The 20,458-nt window shown below is 41.9% G+C and overlaps 3 protein-coding genes across 9 annotated transcripts in view; 2 read left to right on the top strand and 1 right to left on the bottom strand.

The window, feature by feature from the left end:
* Positions 1-20,458, bottom strand: part of MED12L (mediator complex subunit 12L) — a 180,444-nt gene that overhangs the window by 108,178 nt on the left and 51,808 nt on the right. The window lies entirely within an intron of this gene.
* On the top strand, positions 2,662-8,889 carry P2RY14 (purinergic receptor P2Y14). 2 transcript variants are annotated; one of them, XM_060274475.2, is made up of 3 exons: positions 2,662-2,802; positions 5,519-5,629; positions 7,138-8,889. In XM_060274475.2, exon 3 carries the CDS (start codon positions 7,158-7,160, stop codon positions 8,169-8,171), a length of 1,014 nt encoding a protein of 337 aa, XP_060130458.2. In that variant the 5' UTR covers positions 2,662-2,802; positions 5,519-5,629; positions 7,138-7,157; the 3' UTR covers positions 8,172-8,889. The 2 variants fall into 2 exon arrangements, with proteins under 2 accessions (XP_060130458.2, XP_034988318.3); XM_035132427.3 differs by lacking the exon at positions 2,662-2,802 and adding an exon at positions 3,604-3,871.
* GPR171 (G protein-coupled receptor 171) lies at positions 11,869-19,553 on the top strand. 2 transcript variants are annotated; one of them, XM_060274474.2, is made up of 2 exons: positions 11,869-12,033; positions 18,258-19,553. In XM_060274474.2, the coding sequence occupies exons 1-2, from the start codon at positions 12,011-12,013 to the stop codon at positions 19,276-19,278; spliced, it is 1,044 nt and encodes a 347-aa protein (XP_060130457.2). In that variant the 5' UTR covers positions 11,869-12,010; the 3' UTR covers positions 19,279-19,553. The 2 variants fall into 2 exon arrangements, 1 of the variants encoding a protein (XP_060130457.2); XR_015950030.1 differs by lacking the exon at positions 18,258-19,553 and adding an exon at positions 15,192-15,307 and having other exon boundaries at positions 11,897-12,033.

Below are 20,458 nucleotides of genomic sequence, written 5' to 3'. Positions count from 1 at the left end.
ACCTTATGTACTGTAGTTATGTTGCACAACCAGAAGGTGGCAACAAACTATTGTTGATTCATGCTGATTCATTTTTATACATTCCAATTATGTTTCCCCTTAATTGCCTTCCTTTCTAATTTTTTTTGAGATGTAGCTTCTAAAACTGAAGACAGTATTCCAAGTGGGATTGCACCGTAGATTTGTAAAAAGAAGCCAGTACCTGTTCTTAAAAATAAAAAAATCCTTTTCTTGTTATCCCTAACATGGTACTGTATGTGCATGTTTCACAGCTGCTGCGCACTGGGTCATTGTGGTGTGCGAGAGTCTGTGGCTATGTACAGTTCTGAGTGTAACCACCACAGACTTATCAGATGTCGTCCTTCCCCAATCTGGTGGCCCCCCAGGTGTTGTTGAACAGGTCTTTGTGGCAACCCATTTATTGAGCATTCATCCTGAATTGCTTATGCAGAGGTTAGACAATGTCTGCTCCTTATACAACATTCATTCTGATTTGACAGGGGAAGCAGTGACTGCCAATAAAATCAGTAGCCTCATATTCCTTTCCCCACCGCAAAGTCTAGCAGTGCAAAATGATTGTGACAACACTGTACTGCTAGTTTTCCCACTGCACTTCATTGCCTGGCAGGTCAGGGAAACTCTGAGCACTGTCAGTGTCACATAAGGCAATATGGGATTACTGGGCACTGCGGGAGAAGGGAGAGAGGCTGCAGCTTTGGGTGGCACTGTGGGTTAAACCACAGAGCCTAGGGCTTGCTGATCAGAAGGTCAGCGGTTCGAATCCCTGCAACGGGGTGAGCTCCCGTTGCTCGGTCCCAGCTCCTGCCCACCTAGCAGTTCGAAAGCACGTCAAAGTGCAAGTAGATAAATCGGTACCACTCCGGCGGGAAGGTAAATGGCGTTTCTGTGTGCTGCTCTGGTTTGCCAGAAGCGGCTTAGTCATGCTGGCCACATGACTTGGAAGCCGTATGCCGGCTCCCTCGGCCAGTAAAGCGAGATGAGTGCCGCAACCCCAGAGTCGGTCACGACTGGGCCTAATGGTCAGGAGTTCCTTTACCTTTACATGAGTCTTGTATGTTCTAGTTCCAATACTATGCATATAAGAGGGAAACAGCTCTCCCTGAGGAGCTTACATGCTTTTGACAGCGTAGGGCAGCCTACCCTAAACCTGGTGCCCTCTGGACCACAACTCCCATAAGCTTCGGCCAGCACAATCGTAACAAGGTTGAATAAAAACATTGCCGCCAGTGTGGACAAGGCTTGTGTCAGTTGTGGATAAATGCGGGTTTTGCATATCAAGGTTATGTTTCAGTGACCGATAAGAATAATGGTTCTTGGAAATTGTTGTTTATGCAGTGGCACCACCCCTTGCATTTGGTTATGTGGATATTGGAAAATATCATCACTAGTCTGCAGGGAACAATGGGTTCATGCAGCTGCCTTAAATTGGTTAGTCCACTGGACTTGAATTGTATGCCAAGGGTTGGGAAAGCTCTCTCTCCTCCTTCAGAGTTCTTGAGACTTCTCCAGGACACCTTATGAAATGCATTGTGTGTGGAGGGTAAAATAAATTGTATCAGGTCAGGAAAGTGCTGAGTTCAGTCCACAGTCAAAATCTGTGTACAGAATAAAAACTTTTTTAAAAAAGAAAAAAGACTTTGATCCAATAGTTCCAGGTAAAAAGCAGACCAGAACAAAACAGCATAGGATCATAAGTCTCATAAGTCTTAACAAAATAGGAAACATCTTCCTTTTCCCTAGGCATAGGGAAGGCACACTTAGAAAGTCCTTGCCTTGACACAATACAAGTACTCCCTCTTTTTTGCCATTCAGAGTTCCTTCAGGTCATATGCAACCACGGCTTCCTCAAAGCTCACATGGGAAGATCAGCAGTGAAATACCCAAGCACTTTCCTTTCGTAAGCTTAAGAAATCACATGTGATTTTTTTTTTTCCCTCAGCTCACAGGATAGAGAGCAGGCGATTCTTGCAAAAGCTGGTTGTTTATACGTGTAAACAGCTGACATGAGAAATGTGTGTGTGTGTGTGTGTGTGTGTGAAAGCAGTGGCTATTTTGTGTCCGTAGAACATCTCTCAGAATCCAAAAGCAGAGCTACATAAATGATTCAAAGAAGCAAAGAATTATGATAGTTGAATTTCTAATAGTTGCATTTATACCCTATGTCCGATAGTGTGTTTTTCAACGCCCTAGAAAACATTTTTAAATGGTCATTATAAAGATGCCAGCAATCACAACTTATCAGAAACACAAGTTCTTTCCCACACCATCCAAAGTGGCTCACAACAGATTGTGGTTTTCCCCATTGACTACGAGAACGGATATAGTTGAAGAGGAATCAAACTGCTTTCCCTAGAAATTCTCATTTGAAGGTTTGCTATCTTGTGCCAATTGTGATCTCATTCTTGTCTTTAAAAAGAATGCCGAGTTACTTCCAATTTCATACGTAAGGAAAGCACTCCATTATTAAGGCCATGACATCTTCTCCAAGTACCGTATGAATGAGTCAGGAATTGAGAACAAGTTCCCTTGCACAGCTACAAAACCACCAGTCACTGCATTATACTAAAAGGATGCTGGAGTGCAGCAAACCCAAGGCATTTGTCCATGGCAGGGCCTTCTCAGGGGTGGCCCCCTGTTTGTGGAATGCCCTTCCTGGTTAGGGTGCCCGTCTCCCTCACTACTGAATTCCAGAATAAATTTAGAAACACTCCTGTTTACCCAGGCAATTGATGGGATGATAAGACACTGGCCGTGGCAAACACGGAATTAATAATTATGCAGGTATGTGACTGCTTTTAAATGTTTTCAGAAGCTGTGAGTGTTTAAATCAGGGGTCCCAAACTAGGGCCCGGGGGCCGGATGCAACCCAATCGCCTTCTCAATCCGGCCCTCGGACGGTCCAGGAATCAGCATGTTTTTACATGAGTAGAATGTGTCCTTTTATTTAAAATGCATCTCTGGGTTGTTTGTGGGGCCTGCCTGGTGTTTATACATAAGTAGAATGTGTCCTTTTATTACAATGCATCTCTGGGCTATTTGTGGGGCATAGGAATTTGTTCATTCCCCCCCCAAAAAAAAATAGTCCGGCCCCCCACAAGGTCTGAGGGACAGTGGACCAGCCCCCTGCTGAAAAAGTTTGCTGACCCCTGGTTTAAATGCTTTAGGAGGGTTGTTTTGAATTGTCTTTAAATGTTTAAATTATGTTTTACTGGACTGCTTTCACATTTTGATGTTTGCTACTCTTGGTTCCTTCAGGAGGAAGGGTGGGATAGAAACCTAGTAAGAATAATCATCTGGGTGATGGCAGCCTGTGGACTCCAACTCTCATTAGCTCCAGCCAGCATGGAATGATGGGAGTTGTAGTTCAGCAACCCAGAGTGGAACTGCACTGAACAGTTTCCAGAGATAAATGCACAGCATCTCCCAGAGCATTGAAGCCAACTGCATCTGAACTCTTTTTAACTGTTCTATAGACTGCTTCTAAGAGAGAGGCAGAAAATCTACAGGGGCTATATGCTAGCAACTGGTAAGATTTCAGCTTTCACAACATTTCCTCTTTTTTGCCAAGGTCTGCAGTTTGTCACTTAAATAGTTCAAAGCTGCCCCTCGCGGAAGTATAGGAGAGCTGGCCAGCTGCAGTATTTGACACTTAACCCATACTTGGCACCAGCAAGAAACATTACTAACAATGGCTTTTTCCAAGTCCAATTTTGGAGTTTAAGAAGTAGAAGTTCCAGGGTTTTAAAACCAGGCAGGGCAGGAATAGTAGGGAGCATTATTCCTGCATGAATTCGGAAACATGTTTTTTAGTTACTTAATAGCTTGAAAGGATACCGGACTCTCCAAATTGGTAAGTAAATGCAACTGAAGCATTCTAATAAGCATAAGCTTGTTTTTAAAGACTCCTTCATATGGAAACACTTAATCCTAATGCAAGTCATTTTCTCAGCTTAAAAATTGGAAGCAGAAATCCAATAAAACTTTTTAAAGTGTGAGGCTTCTAGTAATGAAATGTATTGTTCTGTCACATCCTCCAATATTTCACAGATGAATAACACGGTATTATTTAGTACTTATAACAGCTTATTCTGTTTACTAAGGTTCACCTAACTTACACAGGGCTGGAGACTCTTCTCTGCATGCTGTACTAAATTCACCCTGTATTATCTAGCACCACATGAGCTTCTGTGGAAGTGATAAAAAGCTTCTTTTATTATTATTTCAATTTATTTTGTGTTTTGGGTGTCTCAAAGGATTAAAAGTTTTAAAATTTAAGGATTTTTTTTTAAAAAAAAAAAGAACTGGAAATGTTAATCTGGTTGCATTCTGATACAGAATAGCTCTAGCTCCAACACATTCAGGATACTTTGCTGTTTGGGTAGGCAGTTATAATGTCAATGTACAAAGATCTCTTCAAAAGGAGGGACCAGAAAACAGTTACCATATTTTGTAAATAAGGGCAATGGCAGAATGTTTACAAATAAGAGTATGTTTCAGTTATACCTGTTGCAAAATAATAATAATCCTGTTCTGTTTCTTTTCTGAAAATCCATTATCAGTTCATTTCACATGAACTGAAAGTAAGAATACAGCAATGGGTTGGATCCCACAGCCTGCTCGCACTAGTCCTAGTTTCCCCTGGATTAAGTTACATTCAGGACATTACCTGCTGGCAGAAAGGGGGCGTTGCTGACGTCTGCTTCTCCCTGCAGGCCCTGACCCCCTTTTCCCATGCTGTTCTGGAGGGTGCTCCAACCCTCAGAACCCCGTTTTCAAGGGGTTGCAGGGACAGAGAGAAATGACGAAAATCTCCTCCTGAAGGAGTCCAAATAAAGGATATAATAATGGGTCCAACCTTATGTTTACTAGGCTGAAAAGCAGAAAGGCAGACAAAAAAAGGACAAAAGAAACCTCAAGCAAATAAACCCAGGGATTTTTTTCTGTCTTGCTATAGCTCCTTTATGAACGACAGGCACCTAATTTTGTACTGAGAACCCAACTGGAAATGCTTCCCGTTGCGTTTTCAAATCAATTCTTAGCACCTTGAGGGCTGTGTAATTGGCAATGTTGATTTTGCCATTTAAAATCAATGGACAGGATTATCAAGTTCTTGTGCATCTGAACCCTGTCTTTCAGTAAAAGCTGGAAATGGAGGTTATATACAGTTGTTCAAGTTAACCCCACTGAAGCACTTAATTTACCCCCATTTGAAATCAACAGGACCCAATAGTGCTTATTTTTTGGAGAGCTGTACAAACAGAACCAAAAACTGTATATTCAACCAGCGTTCTCAAATTGGGGAGATCGCATGGCACTTACAAGGCTGGGAGGAAAACATACATTTGCAGTAAAAGTCTTGATACTATAAATTTAGTGTATCTCAAGGTATTTTAACTTCCCAGCCATGTCAAATATGAGGAAATACTATCTTTTCCTCAAATTTAAGATTCCAGTTTTTACCTTAAAACCTAAGTTTTCACTCCTCTTATACATACAGACCTACCCAAGAATGGCAGAGTCCATGCGTTCCTTAGAACGGAAAGCCTCCCCAGACCGTTAAACAGTCAAGTGAATATACAAGACAACATACAAGAGCCAAGAAAATAAGGTAAGCAAGGCTATGTGGCCAATTTCAGCAACACTTAAGATTTCACTCTGCAGCTCCAGGTTTGGTGGTCCCTCCAGGAAAGCAATTTACACTCACTCCACTAAGAATTCCTTTTATAATCCCTTACACAAGGGGTACGATAGTTAATGTGGTGCTCTCAAAGATGTTGTTAGACTACACCTCCCATAATCCTTGAACAATGGACATGCTAGCCAAAGCTGATGGAAGTTGTAACATCTGGGAGATTGTCACCTTAACTAGCCCTCTCATGGTAACTTATTGCTCATTTCCGAGCACAATTCAAAGTGTGATCTTGAAAGCCCTAAACGGCCTCAACTCAAAATAAAAAAAATTCCTTTAGCAGCACCTTAAAGACCAACTAAGTTTTTATTTTGGTATGAGCTTTCGTGTGCATGCACACTTCATCAGATACCTGCATGTGCATGCACACGAAAGCTCATACCAAAATAAAAACTTAGTTGGTCTTTAAGGTGCTACTGAAGGAATTTTTTTATTTTGCTTCGACTCAGACCAACACGGCTACCTACCTGTAACTGGCCTCAACTCAGTATACCTGAAGGAGCGTCTCCACCCCCATCGTTCTGCCCGGACACTGAGGTCCAGCTCTGAGAGCCTTCTGGCGGTTCCCTCACTGCGAGAAGTAAGGTTACAGGGAACTAGGCAGAAGGCCTTCTCAGTAGGCCTTCTCGGTAGTGGCACCTGCCCTGTGGAACACCCTGCCATCAAATGTCAAGGAAATAAGCAACTATCTGACTTTTAGAAGACATCTGAAGGCAACCCTGTTAAGGCAAGTTTTTAAAGTTTGGTGTTTTATCGTGGTTTTTAACATTCTGTTTGGAAAGGCTGGGAAAACCCAGCCAGGTGAGCAGGGTATAAATAATAAATTATATTATTATTATTATTATTATTATTATTATTATTATTATTATTAACCATCTGCTGGTAGAAGAAGAGGTGGTGGTTTGGTCTTGCATTGGACCCATGGTCCAATTTAATACACCCATCAAACATTCCCCAACAGCTGTTCAACTTCACTGGTTATGTTATTCTGCGTGTTCTCTTATCCCTTTCTGATACAGCAATAATACTCAAACTTCTTCAGAGTAGCAAATATCAAGGCAATACTGGTGCTTAGGCTCCCCAAAAAAACCCACCCCAGAGAGTTTGCACCTGTGGGTGTAAAACCTACACTGGCTGCAAAGTACATTATATTTCAGCATACTGAACAAGCATTGCTCTGTGCATTTTTGCCTCTGATCGCACCCACGGCAGGCAAATGTCACCCCTGGAAAGTTCCCAAGAATGGCTGAAATAGGCTCCCTATTCCTGCTCTTGGGGAAGCATATCTGATTTAGCTCCATGCAAAAATGTTCCAAAGTAGCAGCACATAATTCCTGAATGAGGTCTTCATGTGCTATACATGGGGGAGGGGGATTCTGCTGGAGGTGATTCTTCTTGTGGATAACTCTTTCTTTTTCTGCTCACAGGAACTGAAAATGCACTAGAGATGCCTAATTCAAGCACTCCTCTAGGAAACTCCTGCAGCTTCAATGAGACAATAAGAAAACAAGTTCTTCCAGTTGCCTATGGTCTGATCTTTCTAGGAGGAATCCTGTTGAATGGGGTGGCAGCCTGGGTCTTTCTGTACATTCCCAGCAAGACAAGTTTTATTGTCTATCTCAAGAACATTGTCGTCGCTGACCTCATCATGAGTTTAACTTTCCCATTTAAAGTTTTTGCCGATTCAGAAATTGGATCTTGGCGGCTCACTGTTTTCGTCTGCCGTTATTCGGCTGTCGTATTTTACCTAAATATGTATATCAGCATAACACTGTTTGGTCTCATAGGCTTCGACCGATGCTACAAAGTTGTGAAGCCTCAGTTCATCGCATCTTTCCACACTGTTCGATGTAGCAGGTGTATCTGTGTAGCCGTGTGGGCACTTCATCTAGTGATATCACTCCCCAATACAATTTTAACAGATCAACATCCTACCAAAAATATTTCGAAGAGCTGTGTGAACCTCAAAAATGATCTTGGAGTCCAGTGGCACAAGGCTTCAAACTACATCTGCTTAGGAATTTTTTGGACTGTCTTTTTACTCCTAATAGCCTGTTATAGTTCTATAGCAAGGAAAATATATCTATCCCACCAAAAATTCAGGAAAAACTCCAAACGGTCAAGGAAAAAAACCAATCGGAATATTTTCACCATCATGCTTGTATTTATCATTTGCTTTGTTCCATACCATGTTGTAAGAATCCCATACACATTAAGTCAAACTGCTTCACATCGTTATAACTGCCCAACAAAAGAGATGTTGTTTTACCTAAAGGAACTTTCTCTGCTCCTGTGTGCTGCAAATGTTTGCCTTGATCCTATTATTTATGTATTTCTTTGCCAACCCTTCAAGGAAAGATTGTACCAAAAACTGCACCTCAAGTTGAAGGTGTCTGAGGAATTAGAAAACTCTAGGTCTAAAAAGTCAAATGTGATTTGTGAAACAGTAGTCATTCCATAAATTCCAAACAAGAGTCTGGAAACCAAGCCTTATGAGAAACGGTTGAGAGAATTGGGTATGTTTAGCCTGGAAAAGAGGAGATTGAGAAGAGATATGATAGCCATCTTCAAATATCTCAAGGACTGTCACTTGGAAGAGGGCGGGAAACTCATTTTCTCCTGCTCTGAAGGGTAGGACCCGAAACAATGGCTTCAAGTAACAAGAAAGAAGATTCTGACTAAAATTAGAAAGAACTGACAGTAAGAGCAGTTAGATAGTGGAACAGACTCCCCTGGAAGATGGTGAACTTTGCTTCATTGCAGGTTTTTAAGCAGAGGTTGGTTGGCCATCTGTCATGGATACTTTAGTTCTCTGCATTGCAGAAGGTTGGACAAGTTAACCCTCAGGATGCATGCCAACTCTACAATTCTGTGATTCTATGAGAGCAGGCTATTTACAATATGCTAAGATGGACCCAATGGGAGGCTGGTCCTCACTTCACTGCCTTCTTTCTTGCAACCAGTAAGGAGTTGGCTCTGACTGTCTCACACCTTAACTGAATCTAAACAATATGGACAACTTAGAAGACAACGGTATCTATTGTGAATGAACTGATTGTTTCACTTGGCTCCTCGATTTTTATTAATATATTTGTATTCAAAACTCATACAAACATGAGTTGAGTGCTATGTGCATTTTGTGCTTGAATTTATATCAAAATAAAATAATGTGGATTTCAGCAATGGCTATTTAATATCTATCATCTATCTAATTTTATAAATGCTGTATTGCTAGAAAGAATCCCTTATCAGAAGAGTTATACAGTGGTACCTTGGCTCTCAAACTTAATCCGTTCCGGAAGTCCGTTTCAAAACCAAAGCGTTCCAAAACCAAGGCATGCTTTCCCATAGAAAGTAATGCAAAATGAATTAATCCGTTCCAGACTTTTAAAAACAACCCCTAAAACAGCAACTTAACATGAATTTTACTATCCAACGAGACCATTGATCCATAAAATGAAAGCAATAATCAATGTACTGTACTATAAAATAAATAAGACAGTATTGTAGATGATAAAAATTAAAATTATTTATTTTCTTACCTGCACTGATGATAGTCATTGTTTGGATGGGGGGCTTTTATCCATTTCCACAGTCACACAATCAATCAATCAGTAGCTGAACTGGGTTCCACACAGTCACAAAAACAAATTAATTGAAAATGCCTCAAAAACAAAAACACAAAATAAATAGCAAAAACAAATTTAATCAGTTCCAGAAGTCCCTTTGACCTCCGAAATGTTCAAAAACCAAGGCGCAGCTTCTGATTGGTGGAGGCGCCCTGGAAACAATAGCCGACAGCTGTATTGGACGTTCAGCTTCCGAAAAATGTTTGAAACCTGGAACACTTACTTCTGGGTTTTCGGAGTTTGAGAACCAAAGTGTTTGAGAACCAAGGCATTTGAAAACCAAGGTACCACTGTATTCCTGAATTTCTCCAGTGAAAATCTTCATCCCTTCTCTTTTGCAAACACAGCCTCTTCAACTAAAACAGTACTCTCATAACTTTAACCCAACAGTAGCATCAGGCATCCAAGTGGCAATCTACATAAAGTCAATGGGGGGGAGGGATAATTTCCTATCAACGATTCCCAGGTGCATTGTATGAATGTTAGTTCAGAGATCTGCTTTCCCTCACTGGTGCATGCTCTTGGCAATGGTGATATTTGCTCCCTTCTCATCTCAAGGAGGGAACAACAGGAAACAATGCCAATTGGAGTATATAGGCAGATCAGTGGTTTGGAAGGACATGGCTTCTCAAACAAAAGCTGCAGGTATGGTTCAAGACTGACTCAGCACAGCAAAAGGTTGCAACTCTCTTGTCAGTTTCTCAACTGAGAGCTTTTAGGCCTTCTGTAATACACAACTCTGGTGCTCAGAGTTGAGTGGGTCATGAGAATAGTTCCCCCTTACAAGATGCCACAATATGGTGTTGTAAGCTGTTCATTTTGAACTAGAGAAACCTCTGTAGCATTAGGGGGCTAGATTTGATGGAAATGAGATTATCTGGGAGGCGGAACTCTTGTTCCTTCTAGCAAGATTTGAGATTTAGGATCAGCATTGTTGGAAGCAGTCCCAATTTTCTTCTGCTTAATGTTTCATTGTTCCCAGTTGCATCAGATGCCTCCAAAAAGTAAGGGTGCCATGCTCAGCATTCATTTCCTAAGCTCCAATGAACCAAAGTTCCTCAAGTTTGCTCCACCACTACCCATGATTGCTAAATTGAACATCCATAGTCTCAGGCTGTATACCTATAAATACTAAATGATAGCGACAAGCATGAGAATGTTGTTGCCTCATCCCCTGTTCGTAAGCTTCCCTCAGGATGCTGCTAGAAAGAATTATAAACTAGAGGAGTATGAGGGTCACACCCAAGGCTGTACAATAAGTACGAAGATCGAATATAAAGTCTTTCAGGGACTGTATCACTATCTGGAATGTATAAGTTTAAAATTTATGTTGTTTGATGTGATTTTGTTTATTTGGGGGAGGGGTTAAACTTTCTTTTCATTGGACCCAATGAAGAAAGCTGAGAATACTGGGGTCCTTTTGCATAGAAAACATATTTATGTGAGGTCCTTTTCATTCATTCGGTGGTTGTCTACTGAACACGGGACACAAACCTGCTTCTGGATTTATGAACATGGGAAGGGAAATGAATTTAAGAAGCCAGTTAGACCACAGTCTTTTTAATAATACAGTTTTATCAGTAGTTTTGATAAGACAACAACAACAACCTGTAGTTATTGCAAACAATTGCCATGAATGCTTCTCAGAATAAAGCCATTTCAGAGTTGATGGCACTATTATTAATCTATGTAACTGTATCACTCCAAATTAAGTTCCAAGAAACAGAAAGGTGCACCTCTCTGTTGCAACAATTAACATAAGCAGCAACAACAACAAAACGGTAGCCACACTGTAGCTGGTACTAAAGGTATTCCTTAACACAGCACACAAGAACATTATGAAATGATCCAGGTATAGTTCAAGTTCCAATGCTTTCAATGGAAGAATTCAACCTACGCTAAAATCTCTGAGATTAGCAAAAGTCAATTCAATGTTTTGTTTTTGCCCGATTGTCTACATTATGCTTTTATAACAATGTTTTATTTATTTTAGTCATAACATTGTAATTCCGTTGCGCCAGAAGCGGTTTAGTCAGGCTGGCCACATGACCTGGAAAGCTGTCTGTGGACAAACGCTGGCTCCCAAGGCCTGAAAGCGAGATGAGTGCCACATCCCATAGTTCTCTTTGACTGGACCTAACCATCCAGGGGTCCTTTACCTTAAATGTAAAACTTGCTGCAATTAATTTTGATGTAAAACTTGCTGCAATTAATTTTGCTGGACTGTGCACCACCTAGATAGTATCAGTGAAGGACTGCTTTAATTAAAACCTTTAAAATTACATATTTATGCTCTGTTGAACCCCACACTTCAGTTTGCTCCCTGAGAAAGAGCAAGGTGCATTATTCTGCTTCTGTCTCAACTGTTCTGACATTCCACTGGCAAAAATTAAAATGATAATGGTCTCAAGTCATTACAGCAACTTTGCTTTCCCACCCAATCACAAGAGAAGGATGAAGTATTAATTTTGAACTCTTAAGAGTGTGCGTACATGCACACACCTTCAGATGGCTTTTGGTTTCATAGACGTCAACTGATGTGTTTGAAAGCCACAGGAAAATCTCTTTTAAGATACCTACTATATAAAGAGCAAAAGGGAAAGTAACATGCCACAAGGTAAAAAGCTGGTCGCCTGACAATACTCAACAGGACATTTAACCAACTTCTTCAATGCTTTTTGGACTACAAAACAGGTATGTACCTTTTAAAAATACTTCACCCGGCCATGATTATCACTGATGCAAATACAAAACTCAGGCTATGTCTGTGTTTTGCAATTAGGGACAGTGTTTGCAAAAGACTTTAGTTTTTCTGTTGAAGGAGTTGATAGAATCAAGCATTTGCTATCTCAGGACCACAGTGCAATTACCTTTGTAATTGATTCAAAATGACTGCCATTTTCTCAAAAGGAAGATTATGATATTTAAGCTCAGTGGAAGAGCACCTGTGTTTTGTATGCAGAAGGTCCCTGGTTCAATCCTCGGCATCTCCAGGAAGGGCTGGGAGAGAACCTGGCCCTAAACCCTTGAGATCTGCTGCTAGTCAGTATAGACTACGCTGAGCTAGAAGGACCAGTGGTTTGACTCTGTATAAGGCAGCTTCCTACGATCCTATGTGCTTCATCCATTTATAGTGGTTGCTCCCAAACTCTCTCAGATCTTTCTAGCACTGTGTTCTGGTTAAATTCTTTAGACTCCAAGATTTAAAAGGAATCATCTGTGTATGCTACTAATAAAATGGACATAGGATGTACCTAAGTTGACCGATGGCATACTTCCACATGGTGTGGATAGGATGCAGAGACCCCAACCTGCTGCTTAGCTTCAGCAATGTGCCTTCAGAGCTTGGGAAAATAACTGACTTTACACATTTATCAACCCTCAGGCACCACATATCCCTTGCCAAATGGGAACTTGGCAGTCTGATCCACATGGTCAGTTAACTGCACACATTATAGGCGTATTTTAACACTTGCTGAACCACTGTCATAACACACAACACCAGCCTAAGAGTGCAATGTTGAATTGCACTCAGCATGAAAAATGCCTGACCAGGCCCCCTTGCTGACTATTAGAAAATAGCTACTGGCATGCACCTAATGACTTAAGGAGAAGCCCACCAGATTTCAACATTTCAGGCATTCTGTGACCATACAAAAGCCACCTTATTCCAACAAGCCCTTGGTTACTTTGATTTGGCTGATAACAGGTTTTTGTTTTAGTAGTGCTAAAGTTAGTTAGTTACTTGCTGCTGCTGCTGCTGTTGATTAGCTTGATTCTGAGGTTTTAATTCTGCCACTGATGTCTGTTTTATTTTTGCCTAGTTTATGTTGTTAGCTACCTTGTGCTCCTGTGGTTGGAGAAAAGGCAGGATATAAAAACAAGGTGTGAAATAGTTAGCTGGCTATAGATGTCTCTGAGTTGTGAGAAATGAGGTAGCAATGGACCACAGCCCTGTGGTCACAGAAACCCCTTGACAAAATACATCCCCATAGCTATTACACACTCAAATAAGCAAACCATCTGCAAATCTTTAGTTTACATAGTTGTAGGAGAAGTGAAACCCACCAAAAGGTGCGGATACATCTAACAGATGCCTTGCCAAGTTGATTAAGAGTAGATGACTACTTTAGCGTAATCAAGTCATTACAAAGGTTTGGATAAATGGACAATTTCATTGTCTGTAGAGAGGTACATACAAATTGGGCCCTCATCCTCATTTATTTTTATTTATAAAAAAATATTTATATACCCCTACTTCATTTTAAAAAATAAAATCAGTTCAGAACAATAGATAAAACCATAAAATTAAACAAAACAAAACAAAAGATAATAGAATAGAAATCAGAAAACTATTGTGGAAAGATAATTTCCTGACAGAATGAAGAGTTTTCAAAAGTCATTTAAAAGCTGACTTACTGCCACAGAGTTGTCCAACGCTTGGCTAAATGAGAATGTTTATAATTTGATTTCCATTTATAACTTTTATAACCAACAAGTGTGTATTATACAAACCTCCAATGACTCACGTCTCACTATCACTTGCCTCCTCTCTGGTGGATTCTCCTTTTGCTTGGCTTTGACATGTTTCAGACTATCCCCTTGCCCAACCAACTGATTTGATTTCATTCTGATGTAAATTCTGTGATTTTTATCAGAGAGCCACTACTTTTGAGCTGTGCCACTATTTAAATCAAATTTAGTGTCCCCCTGCATTGGCTTAAAAAAAAATATTTTCTGACTTAAAAGGATCTGAAGATCCAGCCTCAGGTCCCTCACATTATAGTGGTTTGGTCCTGAAATTCCCAGTCTTTAAGAATGAGAGCAAAATCCATATGTTCAAAAAATTCTTCCCACTGATTATTGCCAGATAAACTATGTCATAAAAAGGTAAAGGGAACCCTGACCATTAGGTCCAGTCGTGACTGACTCTGGGGTGGCTAAGCTCATCTCGCTTTGCTGGCCGAGGGAGCCAGCGTACAGCTTCCAGGTCATGTGGCCAGCATGACAAAGCCGCTTCTGGCGAATCAGAGCAGCACACAGAAACGCCATTTACCTTCCCGCCAGAGCGGTACCTATTTATCTACTTGCACTTTGACGTGCTTTCGAACTGCTAGGTTGGCAGGAGCAGGGACCGAGCAACGGGAGCTCCCCCCGTCGCGGGGATTCGAACCGCCGACCTTCTGATCGGCAAGCCCTAGGCTCTGTGGTTTAACCCTAAGCCACCCGCGTCCCACATAGTTACTTGCTAAAAGAAGCTGCCATCCCTGAATGGAATCACATTTACAGGGCCCTAAGGGAAGAGCTGGGGCAAGAGGCTAGGCCTCTATCCTCTCTGCAAGGCCTTAGGCCTACCATCACCAAAAGTGGTAGAAACAAGAAATGAAGGAAAGGGAATGTCCTTTATTCTCATAAGAGCTTCTTAAACCTGATAGCCACTCAGACAGGCATCAATAAAGGGATGAAAAGAGAGCGGGACACTAATATTTTTCACTTCTTCTGGGATGTTCCTTCTTCTGGGTGGTGTGTGTGCATTTATTGATATACAGTCGTACCTTGGAAGCCAAAGGTCTTACGAGTCAAACGTTTTGGCTCCCGAACGCCGCAAACCAGGAAGTGAGTGTTCTGGTTTTCCAAACGTTCTTTGGAAGCCGAACGTCCAATGCAGCTTATATGGCTTCCGATTGCATGCAAGAAACCTCTGCAGCCAATTGGAAGCTGTGCCTTGGTTGTCAAGCGTTTTCGGAAGTCAATTGGACTTCCGGAACGGATTCCGTTCGACAACCAAGGTACAACTGTATTTGTTTCCATTGTCTTTGGTTATTAATGAGTTTTCATCACGACTTTTGCAGAAGGACCAACACAGACCTGGAAAAACACTGAGGGCAAAAGAAGTGTGAGCAGTTAACTAGAGGGCAGAAGCAACTCACAAAGGAGGGCAGCTGCTTCTAGTAGTGCAGGTATGGTAGCACTCAGAGGTATTACAAGTTGTTCCACTGGGGAACCTATATCATACCCCTCTGCCTGCATAAGTTGAGTGAGTTGAGTTTTGAACTTATGCTCCAGGCAATCCAAATTGTGCTGGGAGCTTCTGAGCAGGTTGGCCATGCTAGTCTCCCTCTGTGCAGTCACACTATCCTCTGCATTGCAGCGGTACCTCGGTTTACGAACTTAATCCATTCCGGAAGTCCGTTCTTAAACCAAAGCCGTTCTTAAACAGAGGAGCGCTTTCCCTAATGAGGCCTCGTGCCGCCGGTGCCCTTCCACTGTTCGGCTTCCGTTCATAGACCGAAGTAAAGTTCGCTGCCGGAACACTATTTCCAGTTTTGCGGAGTTGATATACTAAATAGTTGGTAAACAGGGCTGTTCTTAAACTAAGGTGCCACTGTAGTTTTGTTGGCTAGTTATATAAACTAGGTTCCTTTACTAACTATCTCTGAAATTGATGGCATACCTGTGGTATAATATTTGTGCATTTCAAAAGACTGCACTAAAAATCACTTCCACTTACAGCCAAAGCTCTTGAAAAAAAATGTAGATTGATACACACACATTTTATTGCTGTAAAATTGCCAACATTAACGATTCCAGCATTTAACCTAGTTCTGTTTGTACACCAACAGCTCCACAACAACTGGAGAAGGCAAACATCTATGAGATGTATCAAATGGAAGCTGAAGGTTCACTGTTCTTCATCTGGAAATCATTACTGCATTTCATTTCTTAGAAATGTTAAAAATAACCACTTCCTCTTCAGTGTGCATGGCTCTAGCAATGGTTTCTACCAGTACATCTACAAAACAGATCTTGCTGCAAAAAAATCAGACCATCAAACTATGGAAATGTTCTTGGCAAATATGGTTTTCTTGCATCTTAATTAAAACCTCCTATGCCTAGGGATGTCTGAGAATACCAAATAAAACAAAAAGAGAAGCAGTGTTCCACTTATTTGTCCCATTTCTGGGACAATTAAGTCTGCAATCAGCCCCACTAACTAACTAAAAAGGAAATGCTTTGGAGCAGGCACGTCCAACTCCCAAGAGACTGGGATCTACTCCCAGTATAAAAAAACTGGCAGTGATCTACCCATTGTCATTGGACGGGAAAGGAGCATGTGTGGGGTGGGTGGATTGCCCAGAGTTGTTGAGCCCAGAGTTGTTGAGCTATTTTAGGGGTAGGATTGCCCAGAGTTATTCAGCTTTTATTTGTTAACCTTTGGTAAACTTTATTTAATCCCTGTGTGAGTGCCTGGAGGCGGTTGGAGGATGGATGGCAGCTAACAGATTGAGGTTGAATCCTGACAGGACAGAAGTACTGTTCGTGGGGGACAGGAGGCGGGCAGGTGTGGGGGACTCCCTGGCCCTGAATGGGGTAACTGTGCCCCTGAAGGACCAGGTGCGCAGCCTGGGAGTCATTTTGGACTCACAGCTGTCCATGGAGGCACAGGTTAATTCTGTGTCCAGAGCGGCTGTCTACCAGCTCCATCTGGTACGCAGGCTGAGACCCTACCTGCCTGCAGACTGTCTCGCCAGAGTGGTGCATGCTCTAGTTATCTCCCGCTTGGACTACAGTCGTACCTCGGGTTACGACCACCTCGGGTTACGAACAATTCGGGTTACGAACTGCGCAACCCCGGAAGTGTTTTCGCCGCGCATGCACAGAAGCGGCACGCGCGATCTGCGCATGCGCAAAGCATGAAAATCGCGAAAATAGCGCTTTGCGCATGCGCAAAATGGCACTTCGGATCACGTTCGAGTTACGAACTTTTCGGGTTACGAACTGCGATCCGGAAAGGATCGTGTTCGTAACCCGAGGTATTACTGTACTGCAATGCACTCTACGTGGGGCTAACTTTGAAGGTGACTCGGAAACTACAACTAATCCAGAATGCGGCAGCTAGACTGGTGACTGGGAGTGGCTGCCGAGACCACATAACATCAGTCTTGAAAGATCTACATTGGCTCCCGGTAAGTTTCCGAGCACAATTCAAAGTGTTGGTGCTGACCTTTAAAGCCCTAAATGGCCTCGGTCCAGTATACCTGAAGGAGCGTCTCCACCTCCATCATTCTGCCCGGACACTGAGGTCCAGCACCGATGGCCTTCTGGCGATTCCCTCGTTGCAAGAAGCCAAGTTGCAGGGAACTAGACAGAGGGCCTTCTCGGTGGTGGCGCCTGCCCTGTGGAACGCCCTCCCAACAGTTGTCAAAGAGGAAAACAACTACCAGACTTTTAGAAGACATCTGAAGGCAGCCCTGTTCAGAGAGGCTTTTAATGTTTAATAGATTACTGTGTTTTATTTTTCTGTTGGAAGCCACCCAGAGTGGCTGGGGAAACCCAGCCAGATGGGCAGGGTATAAATAAATTATTATTATTATTATTATTATTATTATTATTATTATTTATTATTATTATTATTATTATTATTGATAAGGGTCCCGTGATCTACCAGGATCAGCCAGGGAACTACCAGTAGATCATGATCTATTGGCTGGACATGCCTGCTTTGGAGTAAATGCATTTCTCATATGAATGCAGCATCACACTGAATAGATTTGTCAAAAAGTTGCTTTAAACATTTAAAAAAGGTATGTGTACCATTTGCTGGGCCCAATAGAAGCTATAGCCCCAAACATCTGGCAGGCACCAGAATGGGGAAAGATGCTCCTGAGCGTCTTAAGCAGGCATCCCCAAACTCAGCCCTCCAGATGTTTTGGGACTACAACTCCCATCATCCCTAGCTAACAGGACCAGGGGTCAGGGATGACAGGAATTGTAGTCCCAAAACATCTGGAGGGCCGAGTTTGGGGGTGCCTGTTCTTAAGAATAGCTACAGATTTGGTTAGATACTGTATGACACTATTGCTTACAGAAACTCTTGTTTGTTTGTTTCTCTTTCTTTCCCTCACTTCCAACTACAGGTTTTGTCTCTCAGAAAAGGTGCACATACTTTGCCTCTCCTGTGAAGCATTTAAGATGCGCATAACCAATTCCTCAGGTTGCAATGTTTATTCTGCAATGGAGCCATTTCCTTATTTTTATTACTTGATATTTCTTATTGGGTTCATCGGGAGCTGCTTTGCCCTGTGGACCTTCCTGAAGGCAGAGCAGCATCGCAGATGCATGAGCGTCTACTTAATTAACCTGCTAACAGCAGATTTTTTGCTAACCCTTGCCTTGCCGGTGAAAATCGCTGTTGATTTAGGAGTTGCTCCCTGGAAACTGAAAATATTCCACTGCCAAGTCACAGCTTGCCTCATCTATATCAACATGTACTTATCCATCATATTCTTGGGATTTGTAAGCATGGACCGTTGCCTTCAGTTAATACACAGCTGCAAGATCTATCGCATCCAGGAGCCTGGCTTTGCTAAGATGATATCAGCAGTAGTCTGGACAATGGTTCTATTTATCATGGTGCCAAACATGGCAATTCCAATCAAAGAAATCAAAGAAACGGCCAATGTGGGCTGTATTGATTTCAAAACGACGGTGGGAAGAGATTGGCATGTTTTCACTAATTTCATTTGTTCTGCAATATTTCTCAATTTTTCCGCCATAGTGCTTATTTCTAACTGCCTTGTGATCAGATTACTCTATCGAAACAGATACAACGTGAGCTACGACAATGTGAAGAAAGCTCTGGTGAACATATTCTTAGTCACTGCAAGCTACATCATATGCTTTCTTCCTTACCATATTGTCCGGATCCCGTATACTCTGAGTCAAAGCAAAGCTATAACCACAGACTGCTCTCTCAGGCGAACGCTCTTCAAAGCAAAAGAATCCACCCTACTACTTGGTGTGTCAAATCTCTGTTTTGACCCAATTTTGTATTTTTACCTTTCAAAGACATTTAGACTGAATGTGACAAAGGCTTTTGGGTCACGTAAAGAAAATAATACTCTCCCAGGAAATGCATTAACAGAGACAGCACTTTGATGTTTCAGTCGAGACTGCAGACCTTTCTAGACAATTTATTGCACATTAAAAAATACATTGCCCCCACCCCACCCCAACTAGAGCACACAATCTCTCCATCTTTCCCTCCAGGTAGAGCTTCAGTTGCGAAGGCACTGCATTTTCTGAGAAATTGCTAAGGGAAAGAAGCAATATCCCCACCCCAAGATACAATATTCATTACACCGTAGAATTTGTTTGCACATGTGTCACAAGCAGTTGTCACATTCTGTTTCGGAAGGGTGATATGCAATGATAGTCACACTCAGATTACAGGTAGGTAGCCGTGTCTGACGTAGTCGAAACAAAATCAAAAAAATTCCTTCCAGCAGCACCTTAGAGACCAACTAGTTTGTCATTGGTATGAGCTTTTGTGTGCATGCACACTTCTTCAGATACACTGAAACAGAATCACCAGACGCTTATATACAGTGAGAGGGTGGGGAGGGGTATTACTCAGAAGGGTGGTGGGAAAGGGTGATTGACTGACTGATAGCTGTTGACGACTGTTAATGACTGCAATTGGTCTTACAGGAAAAAGCAAGGGGTGAGATGGCTAAAGATAGCTTTATCATGGAGAGACCTGGTCTGAATAAAGACATTGGATTCTTATCTCATTATACATGATAAATCTATCTTTAGCCATCTCACCCCTTGCTTTTTCCTGTAAGACCAATTGCAGTCGTTAACAGTCGTCAACAGCTATCAGTCAGTCAATCACCCTTTCCCACCACCCTTCTGAGTAGTACCCTTCCCCACCCTCTCACTATATATAAGTGTCTGGTGACTTCTGTTTCAGTGTATCTGAAGAAGTGTGCATGCACACGAAAGCTCACACACTCAGATTAGTCATTTATTTCAATAGTCTACTCTGTGTATGACTTGGCTGGGTATTACTCAAAGTGTTCAATAGCAAATGATTTGAGTTGAGATTCCAGCATTGCAGAGGGATGAACGAGATGACCCTCGGGATCCTTTCCAACTCAACAATTCTATGGATTCTCCCCCTGCATACATGTAATTTGACATTCAGATATCTTGAAGTGGCATGACTGAATACTTTGTGAGCCTTTTTAAAGACGGTTGCTTTCGTAACACTGACATGTTATATACATGTTATGTATACTGTATAAGAAACATGTAATTCATCTAAGGGAGTACA

Source organism: Zootoca vivipara, chromosome 5 (assembly GCF_965207765.1).
Source record: "Zootoca vivipara chromosome 5, rZooViv2.hap1.1, whole genome shotgun sequence".
NCBI lineage: Eukaryota > Metazoa > Chordata > Lepidosauria > Squamata > Lacertidae > Zootoca > Zootoca vivipara.
The sequence above is the reverse complement of the archived record's forward strand: the minus strand, read 5'-3'. Positions and strand labels throughout refer to the sequence as shown.

Coding starts and splice junctions, on each gene's coding strand:
- P2RY14 (XM_060274475.2), top strand. CDS start 7,158: ATGCCTAATTCAAGCACTCCTCTAGGAAACTCCTGCAGCTTCAATGAG.
- GPR171 (XM_060274474.2), top strand. CDS start 12,011: ATGCTTTTTGGACTACAAAACAG. Junction 12,034..18,257: donor CTTTTTGGACTACAAAACAG/GTATGTACCTTT, acceptor TTCCAACTACAG/GTTTTGTCTCTCAGAAAAGG.